We start from the raw sequence: 17053 nt of genomic DNA on the forward strand, positions 1-17053 counted from the left end.
GGACACTCGGCGGTATGTGGACTGCGTCGTTGACGGCGGACAGGTGAGGGATATGTTTGTCTGTTCCCAGAGCAGTGGGAAGAGTGAGGCTAAGCGCCAGATTTGGCACATCTTATGGATGCGCCATTTCTGGGACTGCTGAGGGCTGATATTAATAGTTGCGGAGGGGGCTAGTATCCATGGCCCCTTCCCTGGCTATTAATATCAGCCCGCAGCTGTCTAGTTTAGCCTTTGCTGGTTAGATTTTATAGGGGGACCCCACGTCAATTTTTTTTCTGGGGTCCTCCTGTAATCTAGCCAGTAGAGGCTAAACAAACAGCTGTGGGCTGATATTAATAGGCAGGGAACATTTTTGGCTAATGGCCCCTTCTGCGACTACTAATATCAGCCCTCAGTGGTCGGCTTTCCCTCTACTGATTATAAATATGATGCTTTTTTTTTAAATTTTAGGCTCTGTGCCCACGATCCGGACATAGCAGCGCTTCGGACGCGAATTTTTTCTGCGTCCAAAACGTTGCATTCTATTCTAATCCAGATGTGTTCACTGAACCATGCGGAATTACCGCATTCTATACTTTTTAGTGGTCAATTTTCTGTTGCGCAGACTAGCAACTCCGCAAGAGCATTTGACATGCTGCAGTCCTGAAAGACTCGCTGCATATCAGTGTCCACGGGTGATCCGCAGCCTCTGATGCACGCATAGTGGACATGGGATTTCTAGAGATCCCATCCACTATGCTGTAACATCTGGACGCTGCGGGTTTGACGCTGTATAAATATGCAGCGTCAAACCTGCAGCGGCTCCTGACCGTGGCCACGTACCCAAACTCACCCGCAGCATATCAGTTTCTGTAGCGGACATGCTACTCTCTGCTGCAGATTTTGACCGATTGAAGTGTCATTATATGCGGTGGATTCACATGTACCGACAACAAAAGTGCTGCATTAGAACACCGCATTTTGGACGCAAGTGGCTAATGAACCAGCTTGTGAAATGTTAATTATGGCCAGGGGAAATGTTTGCCTAATGGCACCTTACCAGGCTATAATTAACAGCTCACAGCAGTCGCATAAATTACATGACTAGAAATGCTAATGAAGATTGGGTGAATGGGACTAGCTGACACCTAGCTCTTTTGTTTGGTTATGTCAAGGTGTCAAACAGACCTTTCCATGACCAAACTTAATTAAAGTAAAGAATTAAATAAAGACGCAGACACAGTGTAAATACTTTATTTGAATTACAGCAGACCTATTGTTTTAATCATTTAAATGAACCAATATACTCACCCCAGTTCTATGGTAATCCAAGGGTTAAGCAATGTCCCACCAAATAACTTTATTTAACTCCAAAAAATTGTTTATTAATGTACAAAAATGCTTCAAAAAACGCATGTAAAAACACATCAAAAACGCGTCAAAAATGTATGTAAATCCGCATGTGTTTTTTCTGCCAGGGAGAGGCTAAAACGCTCAGGAAATTTCTGCTTCAAATCCGCATCGTGCGCACATACCCTTATAATTGTGAAAAGTTTCCATTAACAGGTTAATAGTTACTGATCTTGTGCTGTTTAGCCCTGCCCTATGGAGCCAGTATAAAACCTGACCTTTGGTTACTGGGTGTGAGAGAATTGTAGGTTCATTTTTCACTTCCTGTGACAGCCATGGCGTTTGCTGATCCAAGAGATGAGCTGCTCTGCTCCATCTGTCTGAGCACTTATACAGATCCTGTAATGCTGAGATGTGGACACAACTTCTGCCGGGTCTGTATTGATCGTGTGCTGGATACACAGGACGGGTCTGGAGTTTATTCCTGTACTGAATGCAGAGAAGAGTTTCAGGAGCGGCCGGCGCTGATGAGGAACTTAGCTCTGCGTAAAATAATCGCAAATTTCCTGTTTACTCCACCAACACAGACAGGAACCGGGATCTGCTGCACTTACTGTGTGGACTCTCCTGCACCTGCTGTTAGATCCTGTCTACACTGTGAGTCTTCTCTGTGTGATGAACACCTGAAAGTTCACAGCAAATCACCAGAACACGTCTTATCTGATCCTAGTATAACCGTGGAGAAAAGGAAATGTTCCATTCATAGGGAACTTTTAAAGTATTATTGCATTAAGGATGAAATCTGTATCTGTGTGTCCTGCAGTTTGGCTAGAGGACATCGGGGACACCGGTTGGAGACCCTGGATGAGGCCTCTGAGAAAAAGAAGGAGAAGCTGAGAAATTTTCTCCAGAAACTGACCACAAAAAGAGAGGAGAGTGAGAAAAGAGTCCAGAGTCTGGAGGAGCGCAGGAGAAAAGATCAAGAAAAAGCATCTGGAGAAGCCGAGAGAGTCACTGCCCTGTGTACAGACATCAGGAGACGGGTGGACGACCTGGAGAAGAAGGTCCTGAGTGAGATCTCCAGGCAGGAAAAGGAAGAGTCCCTGTCACTGTCTGCTCTGATCCATCAGCTGGAGATAAAGAAGGACGAGCTGTCCAGGAAGATGAGACACATTGAGGAGCTGTGTAACATGACGGATCCACTGACTGTCTTACAGGATCCAGATACAGATGAATTGAGAGATCCTGAGGAGGAGGGAGATGATGAGGACATATGGGGACATGATAAACAGCTCCATGATGGAGATGACCTGGATGTGGCTGTGATCTCAGGCACATTACAAAAATTTTGTGATGCAGTAACATATATAAAGAGTGGGATCTATGTGGAGGATCCTGTAGACATATTACTGGACGTAAATGTGACACCCCAGGGGTCTGGTTGTCACAGTGATAGAGATATTACGTCTGAGAGCAGGTGGGAGGTCCTTTGGTCAGGGATCCTGTGCATGCCACACCTCCTGCCCAGCCTTGGGAGGGGAAGAACTTCCCCTGTATAAACCCGGGGCTGAGGCAGGGTTAGTGAGTCCAGGAAGAGTAGAGACAAGAGCAGCATAGGAAGCAGCAGAGTCACAAGGAGTCAGGGGCTGGCAGCTAAAGAGCTCGCCCTGACTAAGAAGATTCTTTACCGGACCCGGAGTCCGAGGCTGTGGGGACTAACTTCTACCCAGCAGCAGAATCCGTCAGGCAGGGGATTTCAGGTCCCTTGGCCCAGAAGCCCGAAGGCCCGGTCGCACGCGTGGGACCAGCACCGCCATCGTGGAGCGGAAGCCATTAGAAGGCCCCGAGTCACCGGCCATACGGGTGAGCACCACACGGTACACTCAGGGACGTGGGCTACTTACATCAGCTTCTAGCAAGGTAGCCAGAAGAGTACAGTCAGCTTGGGAGGCCTACAACTACGCCTGGCCAGGGGAGATCCCATCTGCTCAAGGACTGACCAGGCCCCGTTCGCTAGCAAGTACTCCGGGAGGGTCTATCGTTGTTACCAGTAAAGACCCTGAACGCTACCATACCGTCTCTGAGTGGTTCCTGCTACCCCCATCATCCACGTCGGCTGCCCTGAGGCCATACCCCTCCCGTTGGGGGTTATACTATCACGCTGCACCATCCTTCCACCGGCCTCAGCGGTCTGCCCTGCAGCAGCAGCCCCCTGGCTGCATTCAACGGGTGGCGTAGTCATCAACCATTTTCTACCGCTAACAGACTGCCGTCCAGTTTGACTCCCTGGGCACGGACCGGGTCACCGCCACGAGACTACAACCCTAAACAGATCCGGCTCCGGGTAAGCTCCCGCGTGCGCAACGCAGCGCGACACAGGCCCAGGGGCGCGTCAACTTTGGCGTAGTCGGCAGGATCACGTGCCCGCAACCACCGGGTACTGCGTGCCTGAAAAGCAAAGACTGTTCAAACTTACCAGTGGTGAAGATTCCCGCCATCGGTGAAGATTCCCGCCATCCGGCGCCATCTTCAGCCTTCTTCCCGCCATCGGTGAAGTTTCCCGCCATCCGGCGCCATCTTCAGCCTTCTTCCCGCCATCCGTGGAGTTTTCCCGCCATTGGACGCCATCTTGAGGACGCCGCGCGGGAAGAAGAGGGGCGTGGACTCCGAAAGCGCGCGAGAACTGAAGCCCCGCCTCACGTCCGGACGTTGCGTAAGGTCCTGGAAGGAGCCCAGCAGACGCCGACGTCACAGGAGCGCGACGGAAGGTCCTCAACCCTGACGATCCACTGCGGAGCCGCGGCCTACGGAACAGGATCATCGCAAGGTAGGCCACGGTCCACTAGGGGGGAGGAAGATGTCGGATACGGAGGAGAGCTCCACTGCCTCAACCCCCGCCAGCGCTACCGCTGTTGCAGTTATGCCCTTCACCATGCCCTATATCCCGGGAGCAGCTTGGCTACCCCAGTACTCAGGGGAGTCACATACCCTGCATGACTTTAGAGAAAAGCTGGATAGCCTCTTCCAGGTGTACCCCCTCACAGAAGAGCAAAAAGTGAGCATCCTGGTGGCCCAACTAACTGGGGCAGCCAAAAGGGAAGTAAAATCCTGGCCACCTGGGAGGAAGACTGTCGCAGGGATACTAACCCGGCTGAAGGACACCTTTGATACCCGCACCTCAGCCGAGATTAAACTTAGATTCTACGGGTGCAAGCAGCGAGCGCATGAGAGTATAAGGGACTATGCACTCAACCTACAAGAGGCCCTGAGGGCCATTAAGCAGACCGACCCTAATGGAGTGGGAAACGAGGACAGGCTGTTGACCGAACAATTTATAGAGGGTTTATATTGCAATGCCCACCGCACCCAGTTGCGGGCAATGGCCTTACAGGACCCTCATCTAGAATTTGCACAGTTCAAGGACAGAGCCATCCGGGTGCTCCGAGAACCGGCACCAGGTGGCGTTGTGACCCACAGACGCCCCACTACCACTTACTACCAGGAGGCGGCGCCCTTGTCAGCACGGCCTGTGGGAGCTGATGCGCAGGCTTTGGACAATGACCCGGCTCCAGACCTACACCATCAGGTCCAAGAGCTAGCTAAAAGCGTTGCTGCGCTAACCCGAACTGTGCAGTCTTTACAGGTTTCCACTCCAGGGAAGATCCAGCTGGCATCCGGACCGGAGGACATCCCGTGGCGTCGACCAAGGAGGACCCCACCGGCCAGAGGAAGACCCAGTGACCGATACAGCGAGGACGGACGACCCATCTGCCGCCGCTGCAATCAACCCGGACATATGGAAAGGTACTGTTCTTTAAACGGGCACAACCTGGGGTAGAGGGCCAACCCCCAGGAAAAAGATCACCAGGCCCATCGAACTGGCGCGACAGATATGTGGGAGGACGTCCAGTCTTGCCTGTGGTACTGGATGGCATTCCCATGAATGCCCTACTGGACACCGGGTCACAGGTCACCACCATCCCGTACGTGCTCTTCAAGCAGTACTGGAATGACTCGGATATTACCCGCTACCCTGACGACGACTTGAGTATCATCGCCAGCAATGGTCAGCCCGTGCCACAGATCGGATTTAAAGAGGTGACCATCAAAATTGGTAGAGTCGAACTGGCCGCACAGGGACTGATCATTGTAGATATTGACAAACATGAGAGTCACCCAAAAATAACTCTAGGAACTAATGTAATTGAAAATTGTCTTGCAGAGGTGATTTTCCTTTTACAGCAGGTTGCCAAGAATGCCAGCTCCGGCGAGCAGCGGGTGCTCCAGAAAGAGATCCGGGCACTGATGCAACGGCAACAAGTGGAACTCTCCGGCGGTGAGATTGGTAGCGTAAGAATGTGTGACCCTTTTCCTATTGCCATGCCCCCAAAAAGTGAAATGATGATTTGGTGCCGGGCAGCTATTGGTCTGAGAGGTAGAGATTACCAGGCAATGGTAGAACCAGTTTACTCAGACAGTAGGCCCACCATTTTGACAGCACGGGGGGTGGTCAATGTACGCCATGGGAGGGTGCCCGTTCGCATAATAAATATCGGGGAGAGGGAAGTGTACCTGCCCCGGTATGCCACGCTAGCCAAATTATATACCACTAATCAAAATTCTATACAATCTGTGGAACCCTTGCCTCCATCTCACCCGGAGGAAGGTAACGGCTCTAAGAAAGACATGGAGGACTGGTGTCAGCAACTACATCTGGGTACTGACTCCACTCCCTCACACCAGAAACAAGGAGTCTATCGGGTGGTTCAAGAGTATGAGAGAGTGTTTAGTAAACACCCGTTAGACTTCGGGCGAGTCAAGGGGGTAGAACACCGCATCCCCACGGGAGATCATCCTCCCATAAAAGAGAGGTATCGACCCGTACCCCCTGCACATTACCAACACGCCAAGGGGATGCTTAGAGACATGAAGGAGGCTGGGGTAATCCGGGATAGCTGTAGCCCCTGGGCAGCCCCACTAGTTTTAGTCAAAAAGAAAGACAACACCATGAGGATGTGTGTAGATTACCGGAAAATCAACCGTATCACACACAAGGATGCGTACCCCTTACCAAGGATAGAGGAGTCATTGGCTGCTTTAAGATCTGCTAACTTCTTCTCTACCTTGGATCTCACTAGCGGGTACTGGCAGGTTCCTGTAGCAGAGGCGGACCGGGAGAAGACCGCATTCACCACCCCGATGGGACTTAGCGAGTTCACCTGCATGCCGTTCGGACTCTGCAACGCCCCAGGAACCTTCCAACGATTAATGGAGTGCTGTCTGGGCCACAGAAACTTCGAGACGGTCCTGTTGTACCTGGACGATGTCATCGTATACTCCAAAACGTATGAGGACCACCTGAAACACCTGGCGGAGGTGTTCGAAGCTCTGGCGAGTTACGGCCTAAAGGTGAAACCCTCCAAGTGTCACCTCCTGAAACCAAAGGTGCAATACCTGGGACACGTGGTGAGCGCTGACGGAGTGGCTCCCGACCCCGATAAGATCACCGCAATCAAAGGATGGCCAAGCCCTTCCAGCGTAAAAGAAGTGCGGCAGTTCCTAGGGTTGGTAGGCTACTACCGAAGGTTTATTCCCGGTTTCACCAAAAAGGCGGCGCCTATGCAGGACCTCCTGATAGGCCAGTCCCGGAAGGCCAAGAACCAGAAGCCGCCCTTCAAATGGGAAGAGCTAGAGGAAGAGTCCTTCCGCCAGCTGAAGATGGCCCTCACGGGGGATGAAATCTTGGCGTATCCGGACTATAGCCAGCCCTTCATCCTCTACACCGACGCCAGTAACGTCGGGCTAGGAGCCGTACTGTCCCAGATTCAGCAGGGGAAAGAGCGAGTAATCGCCTATGCCAGCCGAAAACTGCGACCCACCGAAAGGAATCCCGAGAATTATAGCTCATTTAAGCTAGAGTTCCTGGCCGTGGTATGGGCAGTCACCGAGCGCTTTAAGCATTACCTCGCTTCTTCCCGGTTCACCGTATACACGGATAACAACCCGCTGACACACCTGGACACGGCAAGACTCGGTGCCCTGGAGCAGAGGTGGATGGCCCGTCTGTCCAACTACGAGTTCACAATTAAATACCGGGCAGGGCGCTCCAATACCAACGCGGACGCCCTGTCCAGGATGCCCAACCTGCCGGACGGAGGAGAAGATCCGGAGGGACTGGAAGAAGTTGAACTCCCTGCGTTCCACCGTCATGGGACTATCCAGTATTCCCACCGGGTAAGGAGTAAGCAGGCTGCTACGTTGAACCCCTTACCTCACTACAACTGGGCGGAAACGCAAGACAGCGACCCTGCCGTCCGACTGGTGAAGGAGATGCTGACTCGCCCGGAGGCTAGCCTGGAATCAGACGCTCCAGAGGAAGCCAAACAACTATGGGCAGAGAAGAGTCGACTGTTCCTTTACAAGGGGAAGTTGTGCCGCAGAATGGTTAACTCCAGGACGCATGAACTACTCTGGCAAGTAGTGGTGCCACGAAGAGACGCAGCCATGGTGATGGAGGCATACCACGACGGAGCTGGACACTTCGGGTGGAAAAAGCTGGAGTTCCTGCTGCGCGAGCGGTTCCACTGGGTAGGCATGAGGGGAACCATCGAGAAGTGGTGCAGAGACTGTGGCCCGTGCAATCTGAGAAGGAAGGACCGGGCCAGCCAGAAGACTCCCCTGCAGTCCATCGTCACCCGGCAACCGTTGGAACTGGTAGCCTTGGATCATGTAAAACTGACCCCCAGCAGAAGTGGCTACGTCTACGCGTTAACCATCGTGGATCATTACTCCCGGTTTCTGGTTGTCGTCCCCGTCAAGGACTTAACGGCTCGAACAGCAGCTAGAGCCTTCCAGCAGCACTTTTGCCGTCCACACGGGTACCCGGACCAAGTGCTGACGGACCAGGGACCTGCCTTTGAAGCGGAGGTCTTCCAGGAATTCTGCAATCTGTATGGCTGCCGGAAGATAAGGACGACACCCTACCATCCGCAAACTAATGGACTTTGTGAGAAAATGAACCAGGTGGTAATGGATCTTCTAAAAACGTTGCCCCTGGAAGAACGCAGTCTGTGGCCTGAGAAGTTGCCCGATCTGGTGGACCTATACAACCACATCCCGGTAGGTTCCACCAACTGTACCCCGGCTTACCTAATGAGGGCAAGACCTGGTAAGTTACCTGTTGACCTGGAAATGGGAGTCCTGACGCCCGAGGACACTTCACCAGAAACAGACTGGGACACAGAGAGGCAGCAGCAGTACCGGAAAGTACAGGAGAGCGTGGAGCGAAGTCTCTGTCAGGCTAGGGAAAGACAAGAGAAGACTTACAACCAGTATGCTCCCGCTGTTCCCCTGGTACCCGGAGAGCAGGTCTTGAAGAGGAAGAGACGGCTCCACAAGTTGGACGACCAGTGGGAGAAGGACCCGTACACCGTACTGCCCTCAAGCCACGAGAACCCGAAGGTCTGTACCATCAGTAAAGACGGAGGGGAAACCACAGCCATTGTATCCCGGGACCACCTGAAGAAGTGCCCCGAACAACTGAGGAACCCTGAGGAGGAACAGGAAGACCATCGACCCGTGGAAGAAAGGGAAGATATGGTTAGTACCGTGCTCGGGGACTTCCCTCGGTCTTGGACTCAAGTCAATGGTGCAGTTGTGGTACCCGTACTCACCTTCCTCCAACCATCATCCCAAGAACCTACGGAGCAACGGGTAGAGCTGGAAGAGCAGCCGGTCCAGGAGGCAGAAGACTCCACCCAAGCGGAACAGGAGAATCCACCCTCTGCTTATAGTGAGCCTGCCGTACCCCTAGTGAGACAAAGAGCCGGTAGACAGCTGCCCAGTTTACCCTTGACAGCTCCTACACCCTGTAGTTCAGGGCCAGACAGTCAGCTCCGTAGGTCCACTAGGGCCACTAGAGGCCAGTTACCCGCACGTTGGAGGATCTAAATGTTTAAGTTGTTTTACAATGTTTACCTGTTTATTGTTGCTTGTGTGTAATTTTGTGTTTCTAGTTGTTTTTAGGAGTCTTCGGTGAATTTACCGGGAATCCTTTGTATATAGTTGGAGCGTAACCCAGGATGGACTAGAGACTGTTAAGGACTCGGGGTAGGACAGACCCCTACCTGGTTACGTCTCCCTGTGTTGGTGAAATGGACACCTTTGCTTTTCTTCAAAGACTGCACCCGGTTGCGGACATCCGTGACCATCTTATTGTGTTTCCTTATTGTATTTTATTGTTCTTTGATATACCTTGTTATATTTTTCTAAAAAGTGTTTAGTCCCGGAGTACTAAATTTCACTAGGGGGGAGTGTGACACCCCAGGGGTCTGGTTGTCACAGTGATAGAGATATTACGTCTGAGAGCAGGTGGGAGGTCCTTTGGTCAGGGATCCTGTGCATGCCACACCTCCTGCCCAGCCTTGGGAGGGGAAGAACTTCCCCTGTATAAACCCGGGGCTGAGGCAGGGTTAGTGAGTCCAGGAAGAGTAGAGACAAGAGCAGCATAGGAAGCAGCAGAGTCACAAGGAGTCAGGGGCTGGCAGCTAAAGAGCTCGCCCTGACTAAGAAGATTCTTTACCGGACCCGGAGTCCGAGGCTGTGGGGACTAACTTCTACCCAGCAGCAGAATCCGTCAGGCAGGGGATTTCAGGTCCCTTGGCCCAGAAGCCCGAAGGCCCGGTCGCACGCGTGGGACCAGCACCGCCATCGTGGAGCGGAAGCCATTAGAAGGCCCCGAGTCACCGGCCATACGGGTGAGCACCACACGGTACACTCAGGGACGTGGGCTACTTACATCAGCTTCTAGCAAGGTAGCCAGAAGAGTACAGTCAGCTTGGGAGGCCTACAACTACGCCTGGCCAGGGGAGATCCCATCTGCTCAAGGACTGACCAGGCCCCGTTCGCTAGCAAGTACTCCGGGAGGGTCTATCGTTGTTACCAGTAAAGACCCTGAACGCTACCATACCGTCTCTGAGTGGTTCCTGCTACCCCCATCATCCACGTCGGCTGCCCTGAGGCCATACCCCTCCCGTTGGGGGTTATACTATCACGCTGCACCATCCTTCCACCGGCCTCAGCGGTCTGCCCTGCAGCAGCAGCCCCCTGGCTGCATTCAACGGGTGGCGTAGTCATCAACCATTTTCTACCGCTAACAGACTGCCGTCCAGTTTGACTCCCTGGGCACGGACCGGGTCACCGCCACGAGACTACAACCCTAAACAGATCCGGCTCCGGGTAAGCTCCCGCGTGCGCAACGCAGCGCGACACAGGCCCAGGGGCGCGTCATAAATACAGCTTCTGATAATCTCCATATATCAGACGACCTGAAAACTGCAACCTGGACAGAAGAGAAGCAGAATCGTCCAGAAACAGCAGAGAGATTCCAGGATTATCAGGTGATGAGCAGGAGGGGATTTACCTCAGGACGACATTACTGGGATGTGGAGATCGGTAGAACAGGGGAGTGGAGGGTGGGAATGTGTTATCAAAGTATAGACAGGTGGGGAGATCAGTCATACATGGGAAATGATTATAAATCCTGGAGTTTGAGGAGGTATAATGATAGGTATTTAGTGATGCATAATAGGAGAGGGATCCGGTTGCCTGACAAGATCTCCAGTGATAGTGTCAGGATCCATCTGGATTATGAGGCCGGGCGCCTGTCCTTTTATGAGTTGTGTTACCCCATCAGACACTTATACACCTTCACGGCCAACTTCACCGAGCCCCTTCATGCTGTATTATATATATGGGACTGTTCTATAAAGATATTAGGGGGAAGCTGCAGGAAGAAATCATCTTGACATAGGAAATTCGACCATAGACTGGTGACAGAAACCAAGTATTTGATTGGTGAATCATATGGCCAATGAGGTATTTAGAAGGTGGGATATAGATCATTCCTATGCATCAATTATCCTAATGACTAGATCACTTGCATGCATGATGCTCTGTGCTGGGATCTGATGATTACTCTCTGAGTGCAGCTGAATACTGAGAATACTGGTAATGTTTAATTCTTGTGTTTCTAGGTGGATAATCCTAAACATGTCGTTTTGTAGTGATATGATGTGCCAATTATGATCAATAAAACATATATTGTTATCTGTCAGTATGTGAATATACTGCTATATACCATGCCACACTGCATACTAATGTAGACAGCACATATACCATGTATGTACCGACTATTATTTGTGTTTTGGTAGAATATTGATTGTATAATGGTCATTCTGAGACTTTTAGGCAAGTGTCTTTCACAATGCAAATTATTTTCTGTATTACAAATCCCAGCATGATATCTGTATACATATTTGTGTTATTATATTCTCTCAATTAGATGTGAAGCTTACAGAAAGAATCTCCAAGAATTACTATATGACAATGGAAGGAGGAATCTTTACATAGTTGTTGGCATTTTGCGTAGAATTCTAGAGTTTCGTAATTTCTTCTGTCACACAACTCCTTTTCCAGCTTCTCGACCTACAATATCAATGACTCCTGTCACTGGTAGGACTGATAGGAGGACAAAGCCATGGTAAATTGTATGGGGAGCACCTTGTTCTACTTAAAAAAGAGAGTTTGATGTACACCTGTAGGCAGTGACCTGGACTTTTATGGATGACAATGAAGGAGGTCAATGATGAATGCAATGCATCATACACACCACTGAAATTTTTTGCACAACATCCACGCCTTGTCCTTGTCCTAGCAACACGGTTTCAACAATGTATTTACAGGCTCTAAAGCTTTTGGGTACTGTCTTTAGATATCCCATGAGAAGTAAAGGAGAGTCTTACTGTGACCAAGGGTGAAAGTAGAATGGGGCTCCTGTGACCACAAGGAATACCGAATCGGACTCATGAGACCATAAGGAAAGTAGAATCGGGCTCCTGTGACCATAGGTAAAGTAGAATCGGGCTGCTAACCATACTTTCTAGGAAATAGAAAGTAGAATATGTGTTGTTACCACTGGGAAAGTTAAAATCTGCTCTTATCATGGCAAACATGGAAAAATTTGAGCAGAAACACCTGACGATGAAGTGAGTTTCATGGCCGACTTTGACATTTTTAGGTTTCTCTTTTTGTCAAAAGACACTGTTTGCAGGAATGGTTTCTATGGATAACAGATAACAGAGAAACGGCACAAAGCAGAATTGTTATTTTATAGAAATGCAAGCTATTAAAAACGTGTTAACCGTGTTCAAAATATAACAGGTACATTAAATTCTGATAAGTTTATGTCTAAAAACTATTATGAGGACCCATAATTAATCTATTTTACATAAATATAATGACCTGTAATCATGCAAACGAACACAATTTGTTATAAGCAGTTAATCTTCTTAAGAACCAATACAGGGTCAGACGAAAAACATACTTTTGACTCAGTGAAGGCGCGTATTGCCTCACCAATTAACCATATCTGCCCCCTTCTTGGACAAGCCAGTCAGTGGTTTGACAATCTGAAATTTAAAAAAATAAAAATTAAGATAGTAGTTTGCAATCCAAATGAAATGCTGGAAAGCCTTCAGGGACTTGGGTTGCACCCCCTTCAAGGTTACTCCTTGAACCAGAAAAATGCATTTAGCAAGTTCAGCAAATAATGAAATGTCTTTGAGTCTTTGGAGTATAGAACATGTCGGATGTGTGACTCAATATCAGGTGAATATACCAAAATGTCATCCATATACAGTGGGGAAAAAAGTTTTTAGTCAGCCACCAATTGTGCTAGTTCTCCCATTTAAAAATATTAGAGAGGCCTGTAATTGACATCATAGGTAGACCTCAACTATGAGAGACAAAATGAGAAAACAAATCCTGAAAATTACATTGTCTGATTTGAAAATATTTTTTTTTCAAATTTTGGTGGAAAATAAGTATTTGGTCAATTACAAACACGCAAGATTTCTGTCTCTCACAGACCTGTAACTTATTTGTTAAGAGGCTCCTCTGTCCTCCACTCATTACCTGTAATTCTGGCACCTGTTTGAACTTGTTATCAGTATAAAAGACACCTGTCCGCAACCTCAAGCAGTCACACTCCAAACTCCACTATGGTGAAGACCAAAGAGCTGTCGAAGGACACCAGAAACAAAATTGTAGCCCTGCACCAGGCTGGGAAGACTGAATCTGCAAAAGGCAAGCCGCTTGGTGTGAAGAAATCAACTGTGGGAGCAATAATTAGAAAATGGAAGACATACAAGACCACTGATAATCTCCCTCGATCTGGGGCTCCACACAAGATCTCACCCCGTGGGGTCAAAATGATCTCAAGAACAGTAACCTAAAATCCCAGAACCACACGTTAGGGACCTAGTGAATGACCTGCAGAGAGCTGGGACCAACGTTACACAGGCTACCATCAGTAACACACTATGCCGCCAGGAACTCAGATCCTGCAGTGCCAGACGTGTCCCCCTGCTTAAGCCATTACATGTCCGGGCCCGTCTGAAGTTTGCTAGAGAGCATTTGGATGATCCAGAAGAGTATTGGGAGAATGTCATATGGTCAGATGAAACCAAAGTAGAACTGTTTGGTAGAAACACAACTCGTCGTGTTTGAAGGAGAAAGAATACTGAGTTGCATCCAAAGAACACCATACCTACTGTGAAGTATGGGGGTGGCAACATCATGCTTTGGGGCTGTTTCTCTGCCAAGGGACCAGGACGACTGATCCGTGTACATGAAAGAATGAATGGGGCCATGTATCGTGAGATTTTGAGTGCAAACCTCCTTACATCAGCAAGGGCATTGAAGATTAAACATGGCTGGGTCTTTCAGCATGACAATGATCCAAAGCACATCGCCAGGGCAATGAAGGAATGGCTTCGTAAGAAGCATTTCAAGGTCCTGGAGTGGCCTAGCCAGTCTCCAGATCTAAACCCTATATAAAACCTTTGGAGGGAGTTGAAAGTCCATGTTGCCCAGCGACAGCCCCAAAACATCACTACTCTAGAGGAGATCTGCATGGAGGAATGGGCCAACATACCAGCAACAGTGTGTGCCAACCTTGTGAAGACTTACAGAAAACGTTTGACCTGTGTCATTGCCAACAAAGGATTTATAACAAAGTATTGAGATAATCTTTTGTAATTGACCAAATACTTATTTTCCACCAAAATTTTAAAAAGATTCCTTTCCAAATCAGGCAATGTGATTTTCAGGATTTGTTTTCTCATTTTATTTCTCATAGTTGAGGTCTACCTATGATGTCAATAACAGGCCTCTCTCATCTTTTTAAGTGGAAGAACTTGCACAATTGGTGGCTGGCTACTTTTTTTCCCCACTGTAGACAACCACATATTGACCACTGATATCTCTGAATATGTCATTAAGAAAATTTTGAAAAACAGCCAATGCATTACTTAGCCTAAAAGGCATCACAAGATGCTCATAGTGACCCCCAGGTGTGTTAAATGCCATCTTTCACTCTTCTCCTTCTCGTATATGGATCAGGTTATATGCAAACCACACAGGTATGCTTTTGCCGTCCAAACTGTCCATAATTGCTTCCAAGATTCAGCTTCTGTCGCTTGGTCCCTTGTTGGTGATGGGACTGAGTCATCCCAATCTGCATGTGCTCCTCAGTGAAGGTAATAGGTTCACAAGTCTTAGCTGAATGTGTAGAGTCAAAAGTGATTTCCTATCTACATCCGCGCAAACACCTGTCATGGCGGATTGCTAGAGACATGGCTGAGTTAAGGGAGTCAGGAGAAGGGAACTAAAATAACATGTCCTTGATTTGGTCAGACAGTCCAGTACAAAAACAATTGTGAAGGGCCTGGTCATTCAATTGTAAGTCAGTGGCCAAGTGCTGAAACTCAGTACAGTACCCCTAGAAGTATGCTGCTCCTGGCAGGGCTGTTGATTTACTTTCTGTGTAATCTAATCAGTCAGAGTCATCATATAGAAGCCCTAATGCCTCAAAAAACATGTTGACTGTGGAGAGTTCTGGAGCCTCAGGGTTAGGGAAAAAGGCCATGTCGGGTGTCATCCTGCAGCAGGAAAATGAAGAGCCCCACACCCTGGCTCTCAGAACCAGACCAGATACATGTAGTTAGAGCCTGAAATACATCTGTACCTCAACACGTCAAATTAGCCTCCACACTTGGATCCTTCAGACGGAACCTGAAAACCCATCTCTTCAAACAAGCTTACAGCCTGCCATGACATTGCCTGCTGCCTCCTCAACAACACCGGAGCTACCGCAACCCCCCAACCTACTATCTCCTTCCCCATTCCTGTAGACTGTAAGCCCGCAAGGGCACGGTCCTCTTCCCTCTGTACCAGTCTATCATTGTTAGTTTGTTTACTGTAAGTGATATCTGTATTTGGTATGTAACCCCTCCTTATGTACAGCACCATGGAATCAATGGCGCTATATAAATAAATAATAATAATAATAATAATAAAAAATAAAGGCAACAGCTTTCCTTAACCCCTTTACCTCCGAAGGTTGTCTGCATGTTAATGACCATGCCAATTTTTACAATTATGACCAGTGTCACTTTATGAGGTAATAACTCTGGAACACTTCAACGGATCCCACTGATTCTGAGATGTTTTTTTTCGTGACATATTGTACTTCATGATAGTGGTAAAATTTATTTGATAGGACTTTTTTCAAACTTTGATTTCATGCCCTTAAATCAGAGAGATATGTCACACAAAATAGTTAATAAATAACTCTCAGGGTTCCACAGGGGCGACACTGGGGAGATCACACAATATCTCATCTTTGCCGTCACTGTCAGGATTTCGTCAGGGATTCGCGAGCTCATGATCCCAATTACTCACTACATAGGTATCGGCAAGCGACCAGTGAGCGTATGGCGTCACACCTCCGGATTCCAAAGCATGGAATATGTGTATACGCCCCCGTACAATCACTGTCAGCTTCACGATAGCCCAATTATTAATATTATTCGCTGCCAACACCGACCCAATTTGAAACATAATACAGGCCGGGTCGGACACCTGCGTCTGGTAGCATATGGCTTCGGGGGAGGGAACGATTACAGAGCAAAAGAAATAGAACTATTAAATTTTATATTTAATCCAAAAGGAAGGCAGTGTTTAGGGAAAAATATACAAAGATTTTACAAAAGGGGACAATACAATACATATGCAGTTACTCAAATAAAACAGGATTAAAGAAAAGACTTACTATACATTCGCAGTGACGACTCAATATAGCTGGAGGGGAGCTCGCCTATGATTAGACTGTTATCGAACAGGATCCGTTGCATATAACAAAGATATACTCCCGCAATGAATACTACTTCATCCTCCATGGATTCTTTTATGCCTAAGGGGAGACCTGCCCACACACCCCCTTGGATGACATCACGTGGGCTGGGCTCTAGCCTGCACATTTTTATTAAAATATCTGGTTTTTGGGTTAACTTATCGCTGGTTGATCCCAGAATCTTAAAAGTGATGCCATATTTTCTATTATGATTTTACCTTCATTTAGAGACCACACATGGCGTAGTTGCGATCTGCTATTTTGTTACTTCTGCACCACTGCTTCCCGGAGGGGCTTACAGTGGCAGGAAAATGTCCATATTGTTCCTTAGCTGACCCTGTCACTAAAAATATGGGTCACATTATTATCAGAATTATGAAATTTGAGCTATTCCGTATTTCGTATCGGTGCCGGGCGTCCTGGGAATCTCTATTAAATTCCCTTTAACGTTCTGGGAATTAAGTTTCTCAG

General features: G+C 48.5%; 1 protein-coding gene across 1 annotated transcript; it reads left to right on the top strand.

Annotated features, from left to right (window-relative positions):
* The first annotated feature begins 1630 nt into the window (after positions 1-1630).
* On the top strand, positions 1631-11600 carry LOC141164215 (E3 ubiquitin-protein ligase TRIM39-like). The gene is made up of 2 exons (XM_073649344.1): positions 1631-2745; positions 10618-11600. Exons 1-2 carry the CDS (start codon positions 1665-1667, stop codon positions 11133-11135), a joined length of 1599 nt encoding a protein of 532 aa, XP_073505445.1. The 5' UTR covers positions 1631-1664; the 3' UTR covers positions 11136-11600.
* The last annotated feature ends 5453 nt before the right edge of the window (positions 11601-17053 follow it).

The sequence above is a fragment of the Phyllobates terribilis genome, unplaced genomic scaffold (assembly GCF_046119375.1).
Source record: "Phyllobates terribilis strain yellow unplaced genomic scaffold, ASM4611937v1 Scaffold_10__3_contigs__length_209671492, whole genome shotgun sequence".
Lineage (NCBI taxonomy): Eukaryota > Metazoa > Chordata > Amphibia > Anura > Dendrobatidae > Phyllobates > Phyllobates terribilis.

What these genes read in the sequence shown, in the direction of transcription:
- LOC141164215 (XM_073649344.1), top strand. Translation starts at nt 1,665, where the DNA reads ATGGCGTTTGCTGATCCAAGAGATGAGCTGCTCTGCTCCATCTGTCTG. An exon ending in TGTAGACATATTACTGGACG is followed by an intron (nt 2,746 to 10,617) that starts TAAATGTGACAC and finishes AGGGGCGCGTCA; the next exon opens with TAAATACAGCTTCTGATAAT.